The 14,130-nt window shown below is 52.2% G+C and overlaps 1 protein-coding gene across 8 annotated transcripts in view; it reads right to left on the bottom strand.

Moving 5' to 3' along the window:
- PPCDC (phosphopantothenoylcysteine decarboxylase) overlaps window positions 1-14,130 on the bottom strand; it is a 30,893-nt gene that overhangs the window by 2,832 nt on the left and 13,931 nt on the right. For 5 of the 8 annotated variants that reach the window (XM_066278219.1, XM_066278218.1, XM_066278223.1 and 2 more), the window contains 3 exons: window positions 7,595-7,690; window positions 6,571-6,699; window positions 2,249-2,417 (listed from right to left, as the gene is read on the bottom strand). In XM_066278219.1, coding sequence (XP_066134316.1) covers window positions 2,249-2,417; window positions 6,571-6,699; window positions 7,595-7,690 — 394 coding nt within the window. Of the gene's footprint in view, window positions 1-1,275; window positions 1,865-2,248; window positions 2,418-6,570; window positions 6,700-7,594; window positions 7,691-14,130 lie in introns of those variants that run through there. The other 3 variants (XM_066278222.1, XM_066278225.1, XM_066278226.1) reach the window with 3 other exon arrangements.

The following is a 14,130-nucleotide window of genomic DNA, read 5'->3' as shown; positions in this document are numbered from 1 at the left end:
AGGGTGCTGAGGGACAGGAAGGGCTAGGTGGACAGGAACAATCGAAACCCAGTTTAGTGGAACTTTACGATTGTCTCTGGATTTCAGCTATCCAGGCCCTTTCCATGCCCTAACCTCCAGCTCTGACCAGCCAATGATATGGCCATTGATTAAGTCAAGTGCTATAGAGATAAAGGCTCTTGGAGGCTGTGGGAGGCCTTGGTTCCAGCCAGCAGGCTTCCTAGTGCCCCTTCAAAACACCTCTGGCCGCCGTGGTCCCTCTCACCTCTGGCCTGGAAGGCAGGGGGCCAGGAAGCCAGCCCTAATCTCAGCTCCACATAGGCAAACAAGCGCCTCCCTGGGGAAGCCACCAAATGGCATGTAGGTCAAAGGCAGGGCCTGCGTTTCTAGGGCTGTTTGCCTGGAGAGGACTTCTGCACCCATGTGTGCTGTTGGGTGGGAGGTGGGGTATACGGACACTCAGGCCCCACCGCAGGCGCAGTAACACTGATGAGGATGCCAGGAAGCCAGAGGCCTCAGTTCCAGGGCTGAAAGCCTGTCACCAGAGATGGATTAAGGTCGGTTGAGGCCCTGGGCGCAGAAGAAAATATTTTAGGGTCCCTTAAAAAAAAGGAGAGAGGGAAAATAAAAATACATTTTAACCATATTTTTAAATAAATAAAAAATATTATGTACTGTTAATGTTAAAATTGCACATACCAAACCAAATTTGGTATCACTAGAAAAAATTGTAAGGTTGGGGTTTTGCGGGGCCCTTCGGAAGTTGAGGCCCAGGGCGCGTGCCCGGTGTGCCCGCCATTAAATCTGTCTCTGCCTATCACTTGCATAAAGGTCTACATCTGCTGAGAGTTGGGATTTTATTTTGCCCAGAATGAGACAGTCTGTTTCATAAACGTTAGGAACGCTCACTGGTACGTAAATGTGTCTAACTTTAACTTCCACTTGTTTGACAATTACTGTGTAAGAGGGACTCAGTGGGGGTTACCCCCACACAGCTTATCTCATTGAGTCCTCTCAATAACTCTGGGAGGTTAGGCACTCAAGGTGAGAAAAAGGAGGGTCAGAAGGGCTGAGCCCTGAGCCAAGGCCCCACTGCTGGGGTTTAAACTAGGGCTGTCTGGCTTCAGAGCCCTGTGGCCCTTAACCACCACATGGCATGGGGCCTAAGATGCTCCAGTCAGTAGTCAGTCAGACCCTCCCACCCACACCTAGCAATACTCCTGATCTCAGAGACCACAGACGGGCCTGGACTGTGAGGAAGGGCAGAGTCTCTCCAAAGGTCACTGTGATTTATTCCCTGGTGCTCCAATCTCACAGCATGGCCCATAGGAAATCACAGGATCCTGCCACCCTGAGGCAGCTGAAAGGCCCCAGGCCCAGCCAGGGGACACCACACCAGGGTCTCCCAACCAGGCAGATTTTAAAAGCAGTTCCTGGACACGACGTAGGCTTGGGGTTGGTCAGTCGCTCCTCTGTCCCCGCCCAGAGGCACAGGGACAGTCCATCAACTTGCCCCTCTGGCTTACCAGAACCACCCCAGGGAAGGTAGGGAGCAGCTGCAGACAGCGGTGTTTCCTGGTTGAAAGAAGCCGAAACCTGGGCCTTTGGTCCAGTTTAACCTGTGGCAGGCTGGGCCCTTGGAGACTGTGTAGCAGCAACGGGCCAGACCCCTGCTCAGCGCAGGTGAATCCCCACTGTACATTGCCAATGCCCCCCTGCAGTGACTGGGCTTGAAGACACACGGGGTACAGAGGGACACGCATGACAGGGGCTCTGGTTCAGCTCAGCTGGGAGTCAGTGTGCTGGGAGAGGACTTCCTTCACTTTGTCCACAATGGTGTCTACCTCGGCCATGGCCCCCAGACCTAGGGAGCAAAGATCTGCTATGGTCACACAGACTGAGTCAGAGTACCACCCTCACACCCACCCTACACAGGGCTCCCCTGTGGGCATCTCCCAGAGCCTGGAGCTAAGAGACTGGACCTCCAACTTAAGCCAGCCCATCACATCCCTTGAAACCCCCAGGCCAGGCCCCAGGAGCAGGCGTGGCTGTCATGAACCATGCTCCTTATACAAACAACCTTAGCTAACCCTCACCATGCTGGGGGAAGGAGCTATGACTACCACCTTCCAGGTGAGAAAGTTGGGCTTGAAGAATGGTTCTGCCTGAGGTCACACCAGGCTGGGATCTGAACCCAGCTCTGACCTTGGGCAGTGAGGACAGGCTGAAAGGCTGGCTAGGTGCCCACCTTGGTCACCGCACACCAACATCTTGGCCACACAAGGAATCTCGATGTAGCCGAAGGCCTGGAGCTGGCCCACCTGCTGTGAGGTGATGGGGTGCTCCCACATGGTGGTGTTCATCGCTGGGCAGAAGAGCAAGGGCTTTCTGCAGTCCCAGGCGCGGATGACACAGGTCTGTAAAGGAGGGTGGGGGAGAGGTGCTTGTTGCTCAGCCTGCCACCCATTCCCCACCCCTTCCCAAATCCCATATGTCTGCCATCCTCCAGGCCACAAGCAACCACATGGTTTGGTGACTGGGGGCTGCAGCCTGCAGGGAGCTGAGTCACTCCCCTTAGGGGTCACGTCTCTTCCCTCCCCGGGCAGGCTCTGGCACTGGGCCCAGGAAGTGCTCTACCACACCCTATCCTCTTTGAATCAGTGGGTCTCCCTGCGCCCAGACACCGGCTTTTCCACACCTCACAGACAGAAGCAACCCCGGCGCAGAGGGCCAGCTCTATAGTGACCACAAAGCCAAAACCAGACAGCTCAGCAGGTGGGGCCTGTGCACTTGGACACCAGCTCTACTTCAAGGCCAACTAAAGCTGGCACCAAAAGCATCTCACATATGAAAAAGACCCTCTCCCATATTTGACCCATGAACCCCCCCCCCTGCAGTTTGTCTCACTGATGGGAAAGCTGCACTCCCCAGAGGTGAGCAGTGGCCCAAGGTCACACACCCAGACGATGGCCTGGGCAGGAGGCTTTCCGTGACCTTCACTGCATCACGCAGCCTCATCACCTCCTGACTTCCAGACCAGCCCAGCAGTCACAGATCAGAGCAGCTGTGGGCTTTGACAACCACATAGACCCAGATTCAAATCCTGCTGAGTTATGCACTCTAGCCATGAGAACTCGGACATAATGCCAAGAAGCTCAGTTTTCTCCCTGCAAAAGCCTCCCTCCTGGTTCGCTGTGAGGACTGAAGGTGAAAACCCTTAGAGCTCTTTGCACAGGGCCTGGCACAAAGTCCAGGCTTCGGAACAGGACTCCTGTTAAGGTCACAGGCGCAGGACCCTGGGTCAAGGCTGCCTGGGGGAGAGGGAAGCTCTGGGGCCCATAGGAGAGTGTGCCCCCATGCTGACGCCTAGGCACCTTCTCCCGGACCGCTGGTCCCTCAGAGACAGGCCGGCACACCCCTTTCCTAAGTGCAGCCTGTCTGGTAAGAGAGAGGGGAGTGCAGAGAACAATGAAATGGAGAGGCCAGGGCCAAGGCCATCCCCGTTGGTGCCTCTTCCCTCTTTTGGGACAGGAAGGAGCCTCTCAGTTCCAACCAAGCTCTGAGTGGACAGTTTCAGTCACACCTCCTCTTGGCCCCGTGCCACTTGCTGCTTCCGCAGAAGTCATGAGTGTATCTAGAAGAGCCCCCAACTGCATGTGGAATGGGGGAAGCTGGGCTGGGGTTTCTGTGCATCCTCAACCCCTCCATGTCTGTACCCCTACAGCTTTGCCCCCCTCATCTCGAAGCTCAGGGCTTCCTGAACCAACCACAGCCCCTCCAAACCTTTCGGCAGCAAGAGGCATGAAAGGAGGCGTTAGTTCCCACAATCACTTCTGTTTGGCCAGTGCTGTCATCAGCACTTCAGCCTCTGCCCCTGGGCATCCGCCTGGCTGGAGAAAAGGCCTGGATCCTGGTCAGGAGACCAGCTCCCAGCTAGACTGATGACTCAAGAAGTCACCTTCTCTCTTTGGATCTGCTGAGCTGTTTAGTACCAAGGAGCCAAGGACTGAGTTGGCCAGAGAGCAGGTCAGGTGCACAGGCCCAGCGGCTGGCGCACAGATCACACCTAGCACTCTCCTCTACCAGAACCCTGAGTGTTGGGCACTGGAAAAGGAAGACAACTGAAGCAGGGAAGTAGCAGGGTGAGCTTCTTTTCAGGGACTTAAGGAGAAAACATCCTTTGAGAGAACAGAGCCACAGAGCAAGGATGGTGAGTTGTTGTTTTTTTAAATGTGTGAGTATAGGGGAGATAGACAGACTCCCACATGCACCCCAACCTGGATCCACTGGCAAACTCCATCTGGGGCAATGCTCAAATCAACTGAGCTAAGTTTAGCACCTGAGGCTTATGTACTGGGACCAACAAAACTATTGGCTATAGGAGGGGAAGAGAGAGAGAAATGGAGAAGGAGGAGGAGAGAAGCAGATGGTCACTTCTCACATGTGTCCTGACTGGGGATTGAACCTAGGACGCCCATACATGGGGCTGATACCCTATACACTGAGCCAAGAGGCCAGGGCTGGATGGTGACAGTTTAAACATTACAAGGAATTTGCAATTCCTTAAAATATTTGCCTTTGAGTGAAACCCCTTGAGGAAAATGGTCTGGGGGCTGCTCTTGGGAACATACTCTACTACTGCTCAGCCAACTCAGGAGGAAGGAACCCTAAAGGTTTCAAGGAGCAGTGGCAGTTTTGAAGAAAACAAGGAAACAGAATTTTCAGGAGGAAGGAGGGAGCCCTCTGAGAACGGCCCAGGCCAAGGCTTACCTCCTCAAGGTCAGAGGGCTTCACCACATTGGCCAGCTACTGACCAGCAGTGGAAGCTCAGAGATTTGGTGACACAGTGCTGGTCACATATAACTCCAACCAGCTTAAATGATGTTGGTCCTGTCAGCCTCATCACCAGTCCCACTGGGAAGCCTTTTTCATTTCTTTTTATTTTTTTTTAAAGATTTTATTTATTGATTTGAGAGAGGAGAGAGAAGGGTGAGAAGAGTGGGAAGCAACTAATAGTAGTTGCTTCCTGTATGTGCCTTGACCAGGCAAGCCCAGGGTTTAGAACCGGCAACCTCAGCATTCCAGGCCAATGCTTTACTCACTGTACCACCACAGGGCAGGCTGGGAAGCCTTCCTGATCACACTTCCACAAGGCTCGCCCATCTCTGCACTGCCTGGCCCTGCTCCTGGCCACATGGTCTGCCTGCTGCTCTTCTTCTGTTTACCCTGTGCTCTTACTCAAACGATGCTGCAATCTTGAGTGCATTCTTCCAAGGGTACTTTAAGCGTCATCAACAAGCACAGAAGGAGACTCACCTACCTGACCCCTAAAGATACTAACCCAGCTTCATCATTCATTTCTTTACCATATTAAACCCTGGAAAACTCCTGGCTGCTTGCCAATGTAAAATCAGTAATTACCCCATTCATACAGTAAGTATTTATCAAACACTTACTACATGCCCAGCATTGTGCAAGGGGGTGACTCTATTGTCAAAGGACCAACCAAGGTCACTGAAGACTGGACCACACACCAGAGCATACTCCCTCCTCGCCTGTACGGGTGACCAAAAACCACCCCTTTCAGACTGTGTCCTGTGTGTCCCTCAGCATGGGGTCCAGTTCACAGCAGGTAAAAGCTCAATGAAGGAGCACATGGAGGGTACTGAGGCAGAGGGAAGGCAGAGAGGTTGTGCCAAATTGCCCAGGACAGGCAAGTACACAAAGGTTCTTTAAGGACAACAGCTCCCTGGAAGTCCACCAGTCCCCTGGCACAGCTGAACTTGGGCTCTTCTACACCGTCTACCTGCTCCCACTCTTGCCCTATCTTTCTCCTCGCTTCCCCACCAGCTCTTCATGATACACAGGAAAGCCACACCTCCACCTGTGGCTACAGTGACAGATGAGTGTGAGTGAGAAAGCCACAAGGAAGCAAACACTTATCAGTTGTTCATGTAGACATCCAGATCCCAGTGAGAAGGCAGGCGCTGGGAGACAGGTGCTGGGGGACAGGTGCTGGGGGAAAGGCACTGGGTTGGGCATGGAGACAGGCACAGGGAGACAGGTACTGCGAGAGAGGTGCTGGTAGGCAGTCCCTGGGAGGTAGTCGCTGCTGCTGAGCATGGAGACAAGCACTAGGAGACAGTCAACAGGAAGGGAGACAGGCACTGAACAGGGAGACAGGTTCTGGGAGGCAGTCACTAGGAGACAGTCACTAGGGCTGAGCTGGGAGACATGCTAGGAGACAGGCACTGGCAGACAGTTGCTGGGCCTAGGCAGGGAGACTCGCAGAACAGCAGCCCATGAATGAAGGATAAAGGGAGAGGAGCTCAGGGTCCAAGGACTGGTGAGAGGTGGGTAGCCTCAGAAGTATCCACAAAGCGAGCCCATCCATCAGGACCATATCCTCTGCCTGCTTGCCAGAGCAGAGGTGAGATGGTGGGGGCAGGGGGACGCCAACTAGTCCACCACAGAGGGTTCCAAGGTGAGGACCTCACACAAAGGCAGTCTATGGTTCAGCCACCTGGCAGCAAGGCCCAAGGAGGGAGGAGGACACAGGGAGTCACTCACGAGCAAGTTGTCACAGATGCCACTGGCCACCTTCCCCAGGGTGTTGGCATCCAGAGGAGCCACCAGCATAAGGTCTGCCCACCTCCGCAGGTCAATGTGGAGCACAGGGTCAGACCGGTGCCTCCACATCTGGCAGAGAGAAAGAAATGGGTTGAGAGGGCTGGCCTCTATGTGTGGGAGGAGGATGATGGGAAGGGATGCAACACAGGCCAAGGACACTAAGTCAGGAACCCAAGGGAGTCCACCTAAGCCACCCCTGCCCACATCCAACGCCACCCCCTCTTGCAGCTAAGCTGGCAAGAGCATAGGCTACAGAGCCAATGGCCTGAAAGAAACCAGGCCTATGAGACAAATGCCCCTTGTCCCTCAAAGCTATTCCCTTTATGGTTTGGTTTTCAAGAGAACTGACATCTGGCAGGGAACTCCTGCCCTGTCTGCTTAAGGCGGATGCTTGGGTTGTCCAAACCAGTGGACAATGTGAAATGTCTGGGGCAGTGAGAAATGGGGGAGGGGCGGGGGATTGGAGAAGATGGACCAATCAGAAACGTTATAGGCTGAGAATGTTTAAAAATGCCTGGCAGGGCACCCATGTGACAACAACACTCAATGTCTGGTGAGGAGGCCAGTACCCACCTCCTGCAGGAGAGGAGACGCAGGGCCCAGAGACCGTGGGAAGCAAGGCACTATGTACAGCCCTGACACTGGAGCCACGTGGACTAGGGTGAGGGGAACAGAGCTTCTCCGTGGTTTCATCAGCCCAGATAAGTACAAGGACACTCAACCTCAGGCACAGAGCCAGTGCTGAGCTCAAGCTCAGCCTGGGGTGGGAGGAAACTGCAGGCCTCCTACAAGCCAGGAGCTAGGACAGATGTTTTCCTCATCGCCTCTGCCCCGAGGGCCCTGACCTCCGATTTGAGCCTGCCCTGTTTGCTCCAGCCACCAGGACTACCAGGCTGCAGGAGGACAGTCCCATCCTGTTTGTAGAAACGTGAGGGAACACAGCCCTGGGGCCCCCAGCACTGACCTCCCATTCATCGGCGTCACTGTAGAGGTTGACAGGAATGTCCTGGGGACTGTAGAAATGTTTGGCTCTTTCAGTTGTGACCACTGCTACTTCCAGCTGTCACCAAGAAAAAGCGCAGGGGGGGAGGGTGAGAGAAACCATTAGCAGAGGTACCCCTGGAGGCCAGTGAGACCACGCTAAGCAAGTGCTTCCTTCATAGCCTGGGTACAGAGAGGACGTCTTGCCTGGCAGTTTGCATAGCCACTTCCACTGTCACCCAAAGGTCAGGCCCCACCACCAGGTGTGGCTGTTTCACTTCCCTATCTGAAGAATGAGGCACCAGCTGCCCAGTGTACATAAAGCTGCCGGCTCCTGATGCTCAGGCAGGGCAGACGACAGGACTCCAGGAAGAGGGCCCCAGAGGTTATGGCAAGAGAGGGGCCCTCTCAAGGCGGCACAGCTCACAGTGCGAAGCGATGAACCACAGGGAAGGCCTGCCCTCTGCAGGCCAAGGCAGTGGGAGCTGGGGTCAGGCCTGGCACAGTGTCTGTATCTACACATCCATCTGTGCCCTAGTGAAAGCAGGCAGAGTCCCTTCTTGCCCTTCTAGGAACAAGGACTCATGGGCAGACCCAAGAAACCAGACCCGTGTACCTAGCATTCGCGGGAGAAGGACTCAGCTGACCTTCACACTGCTCATTTACTAGGTCAGTTAACAGTGCAGACAAGGGGAACAGTTAAGGTGCTAAACAGAATGACAGCTGTGAGGAGCAGCACATGGTAGTGCAAATGGCACTTATTCGTTAAGCTGGCAGGATGGAGGGGCCCAGAAGAGGTGGCTGGGAGAGAGGAAAGATGTAGGAAATCATACTGTTGGGGGACATTTATCTAAGAGGGAGAAATGTCAAAGGGTGACAAGGACAGAATCACTGACTAACCAGGGCAGGGGTCATGGCGGCAGTGCCTGGACCAGATCCAGTCTGCAGACATGCCGTTTGTCCTGCATAGACAAATCTAACGATGTCACATAGGAAATCCAATTTCCCAGCTTCTCTCGAAAAACTGGAAGCTCTGACACTGCAAGACCCACTTTCCTACTGATAATGACTTGGGGGACTGAGTAACAGCTGCCTCTTTGGATGGAGTATGCCATTTAACCTAGTCCCCAGCCGTCCCCATCGTCTCCCCAGGGAGAGGTTTCAGGAAGCAGATGTCTCAGAGGAGCAGCCTGCCGAGGAACTTCGGAAGGTCTGGTGTTCCCAGCCCTACTGGAGAGCTCCTGCACGAAGCCATTCTCCCTTCTGTCTCCCCCTAAGAATCCACCATAAGCACAACTTGCTCAAAACCACAGGGACCTCTGAAAAGGTCATGTAAATCAAACTCCCACTCAGCATTGGAGTGCCTTCTAGAACAGCCCTGGGGCACCGTAAGTCAGAGGTAACTGTAAAAATAATACCTAACTTTCAAATTAGTAGAGAAAATTCAATCCACACAATCAAGACCAGGAAAGGTAAAAAAGAAGCAGAGAGAAAAAGAAGCTGAGCATAAAGCATTAAATAAGATGGCAGAGGTCCTCATATACTAGCAATTGTCATAAATATATGATGGGCTAAACTCCCTCATCAAAATTCAGACATGTTGTTGGATGTTTTTAAATCCATCAATCACATCAAACTGTGTCTAAAAAGGCACATTTAAGACAAAAGGATGTACCCTTGAAACCTGTAGTTTTGCGAACCAATGTCACCTCAGTAAGTTCAATTAAAAAAATTAAAAGGCCCTGGCCGGTTGGCTCAGTGGTAAAGCGTTGGCCTGGCGTGCAGGAGTCCTGGGTTCTATTCCCGGCCAGGGCACACAGGAGAAGCGCCCATGTGCTTCTCCACCCCTCCCCCTCTCCTTCCTCTCTGTCTCTCTCTTCTCCTCCCACAGCCAAGGCTCCACTGGAGCAAAGTTGGCCTGGGCACTGAAGATGGCTCTGTGCCTGTGGCCTCTGCCTCAGGCGCTAGAATGGCTCTGGTTGCAACAAAGCGATGCCCCAGATGGGCAGAGCATTGCCCCCTGGTTGGCGTGCCAGGTGGATCCCGGTCAGGTGGATCCTGGTCGGGCGCATGCGGGAGTCTGTTTGACTGCCTCCTCATTTCCAACTTCAGAAAAATACAAAATAAATAAATAAATAAATAAAAATAAATAAATATATAAAACAAAAAGATATGTAGTAATTAAATGAAAGAATAAACTTTCAGTTGAATAAGGTGGATTAAACTCTACTCCCTCCCAAAAGCCTATTAAAGTAAGAGTAAAGGGATTTTGTAAAGCATATTAACCACCAAGAACAAAGAGAACAAAAAACCCCAAAATGAAACCAAACAAAAAACAGTTAAGAGCCTGACCAGGCGGTGGCACAGTGGATAGAGCATTGGACTAGTATGCGAAGGACCCAGGTTTGAGACCCCAAGGTCGCCAGCTTGAGTGCGGGCTCATCTGGTTTGAGCAAAGCTCACCAGCTTGGACCCAAGGTCGCTGGCTTGAACAAGGGGTTACTCAGTCTGCTGAAGGCCCGCAGTCAAGGCACATATGAGAAATCAATCAATAAACAACTAAGGTGTCGCAACAAAAAACTAATGATTGATGCTTCTCATCTCTCTCCATTCCTGTCTGTCTGTCCCTATCTATCCCTCTGACTCTCTCTCTGTGTCTGTAAAAAAAAAAAAAAAAAAAAAAAAGCAGTTAAGATATATAAACATTTTTAGAAGTGGAAAGAGATATCAGATCAAATCAGATCAGATGCTATTTTTTAAGTAAACATACAGGGAACAAAAAAGAACTCTTGGAAATTAAAATTATGAATTAGTAAAATAAAAAATTCAACATAAGGCCGGTGGTGGCACAGTGGATATACAGTGTCAACCAGGGACGCTGAGGTCCCAGGTTTGAAACCCTGTAGAGTGAGGGCTCATCCAGCTTGAGTGTGGGATCATCAACATGATTCCAAGGTCACTGGCTTAAGCCCAGAGGTCGCTGGCTTAAAATGCAATGCCGTTGGCTTGAGCAAGGGGTAACTGGGTTGGCTTGAGCCCCTGGGTCAAGGCACATATGAGAAGCAATCAATGAACAACTAAAGCGATGCAACTATAAGCTGATGCTTCTCATCTTACTCCCTTCCTGTCTGTCCCTTTTTTTTTTTTTACAGAGACAGAGAGAGTCAAAGAGAGGGATAGACAGACAGGAATGGAGAGATGAGAAGTATCAATCATTAGTTTTTGTTGCGCATTGCGACTCCTTAGTTGTTCATTGATTGCTTTCTCATATGTGCCTTGACTGAGGGCCTTCAGCAGACTGAGTAACCCCTTGCTGGAGCCAGTGACGCTGGGTCAAAGCTGGTGAGCTTTTTGCTCAAGCCAGATGAGCCCGTGCTCAAGCTGGCGACCTCGGGGTCTTGAACCTGGGTCCTTCCACATCCCAGTCCAACGCTCTATCCACTGCGCCACCGCCTGGTCAGGCATGTCTGTCCCTCTCGTGAAAAAAAATTATATATATATAAAGACTAAAAGAAATCATCCAGAAAGAACAGAAAGGTAGAGAGGTCCTAGCTGGTTGGCTCAGTGGTAGAGCATCTGCTCGGCATGTGGATGTCCCAGGTTCAATCGTTCAATCCCCAGACAGGGCACACAGGAGAAACAACCATCTGATTCTCCACCTCTCACTCCCCCTCTCTTCCCCTCCCGCAGTGATGGTAAGATTGGTTTCAGCGAGGTGCCTCCCCCCCCAGATGGCTCCATGACCTCGCCCCTCAGGCGCTAAGAGCTCAGCTGCTGAGCTAGGAAGCAATGCCCCAGAAGGGCAAAACATCACCCCCTAGTGGGCTTGCAGGGTGATCCTGGTCGGGGCACATGTGGAAGTCTGTCTCTTTGCCTCCCCTCCTCTTACTGAATAAAAAATAAAAAATAAATTAAAAATAAAAAAAAAAGATATGCCTATTCCCAGAGAGCCCAATCAAGCCCAGTGACAATCATTTCTTAAGTGCTTGCCAGCCTGTCTGTGGAGCCCGCCTCCTTTGTCTTTTTGATAAATGGGCATTAGTCACCAGCAGCTCCCAACCCCTCTGCTGCCTCCCACACATCCTCTGTGTCACCAACTAGAACTTCAGCACCCCAGGATAGAACCTGCCAAGGCCAGGCAATGACTCCCACAACTTGGAGGGCAGGTCCCTCCTACCACGTGTAACATGTAAACAGTCCTCTTGGTCACACTTTGGCTCACTCAGGACCATATACCACCTTCACCTTTGCTTGTATGTCCCCCTTTCCATCTGTTCTCCAACCATTCTCAACAGGTGCTCAGACCAGTTTCTAGTCACTGCCTTCTTTTCCCCGTGGGTACATGCTTTCATTGCTAACAGCTCCCCAACCACTTGAATAATATGACATTTAGGAAGGTCCCAGCCCATCCTCTTCCATTCTGAAATTTGGAAAACTGCTTCCTGAAGATCTAGTTCTCCTTCACTCCCCAGATCCCAAACTGCCTGCCAGATCTCAAGGGGAAGACTGCACTTGGGGCCAATGTTCAGGAGCCCCCCGTTGGTAAGGACCCTGTTTAGGGGCTCCCTCTTTCCTCTCAGCTTTTCCCCTCTACATCCACTCAGTGTCTCATGGTCTTCATTTGGCCTCTCCCTGGTCCCTGGAGGGTTCTAGCCAGGGGTCCATGCAGGGCTCCCACCTTGGACTTGAGACCTCCCCTCTAAGCCCCTCCCCCAGTCTCTCAGTTGATCCCTCTCTGGTTGCCTCCCCAGGGCACACAGTTGTTAGGGAGCTTCCTGGGATCACTGTCTTTTCCTAAAGAGTAATGTGAAAAGTACAGGATAGGTCTCTTCTTCCTACTGCCCCCACCATGACCCCACTGAAGTGGCTAGTCACCTCTCCTTGGAAGTGACCCTGACCTCAGTGCTTTCCAGCAGGCCCTGGCCAGTTTTCCTGGTTTTAGAGGGATGTCACTCATCTGCGTGGCCAGCCCTAGGGTTGTGTTCTTTCATTTTTATTTCTCTGCCTGAAGGTCCCAAGGGTCAAAGGCTGGGCCCCCAGAACAAAAAAAATAGCAAGTTGTGTTACCTTCTGAGATACTCAATTACTCATTCTATTCACTCACTCATCCTAGCCTCTGTCCCAGCAAATGCCAAGGAGCCTGGGCAGGGCAAGAAAAACTCCTGAGGGCAGGAACCCTCTTTGGCTTGTCTTACACATGCCTGGGTCCCAGTAGAAGCAAGGCTGGGCACTGTAACAATCTCCCACATAATGCATAGTTCCTAAAAGGCAACTTGGTGTGTAGTCCCCCAGCAGGACCATTGCCAACTTTTTTATATCTATATTCTTTTTTTTTTTTTTATTAAAGTTTATTGTTTTATTTATTCATTTTTAGAGAGGAGAGAGAAGGGGAGAGAGAGGAGAGAGGAGGAGCTGGAAGCATCAACTCCCACATGTACCTTAACCAGGCAAGCCCAGGGTTTCGAACCGGCGACCTCAGCATTTCCAGGTCGACGCTTTATCCACTGTGCCACCACAGGTCAGGCCTCTATATTCTTTTTTTTTTTTTTTTTTTTTTGTATTTTTCTGAAGCTGGAAACAGGGAGAGACAGTCAGACAGACTCCCGCATGCGCCCGACCAGGATCCACCCGGCACGCCCACCAGGGGCAACGCTCTGCCCACCAGGGGGCGATGCTCTGCCCCTCCGGGGTATCGCTCTGCCACGACCAGAGCCACTCTAGTGCCTGGGGCGGAGGCCAAGGAGCCATCCCCATTGGGCCATCTCTGCTCCAATGGAGCCTTGGCTGCGGGAGGGGAAGAGAAAGACAGAGAGGAAGGAGGGGATGGGGGTGGAGAAGCAAATGGGCACTTCTCCTATGTGCCCTGGCCGGGAATCGAACCCGGGTTCCCCGCACGCCAGGCCGACGCTCTACCGCTGAGCCAACCAGCCAGGGCCTATATCTATATTCTTAACCTGACTCTCTTTGTGCAGTATGACCGAGGCTTGGCTAAACCCTATGATGTGAGCTGCCTGCATGTTGCCTGGCATTTACAGCAATTTCTTCCGGAAACCAACTGGCAAGTCTGGTTCCCTCTGCTCTGCTGGAGAGACATCAGCAAGACATCTTGGGCTCCTGGAGTCAGAGGAGGGAAATGAAAACAGAATCTGGGGTGATACCTTCTCTTCCACTCTGGGCCCCTTGTCTGGCCCACACTACTTCTGAGGCAGGTTACAAGAGACCTGTGGAGAGGTACGTCCACAGACACTGGACGAGACAGACCCTATAGCTTGAACTTCTACCTCCCACCACACCTCTGGCCTCTACCCATTTGCAAGTCAAGACCACCAGAAATATCTCTGGACATTGTCCAGTGTCCCCTGGGAGGCAAAATGACCTGCTCTACCGAATTACATAGTGGAACTCTCTGTAGTGATGGGAATGTGCCACCTCTCACCTCGGCCACTCCGCATGGCAGCCATGTGCCACACTGGGCCACTGAGCACCTGAGGTAGGGCTGGTGTGACTACAGAACTAAAT

Source organism: Saccopteryx bilineata, chromosome 4, assembly GCF_036850765.1.
Source record: "Saccopteryx bilineata isolate mSacBil1 chromosome 4, mSacBil1_pri_phased_curated, whole genome shotgun sequence".
Taxonomy (NCBI): domain Eukaryota; kingdom Metazoa; phylum Chordata; class Mammalia; order Chiroptera; family Emballonuridae; genus Saccopteryx; species Saccopteryx bilineata.
This window is presented reverse-complemented; position numbering and strand designations above follow the sequence as displayed.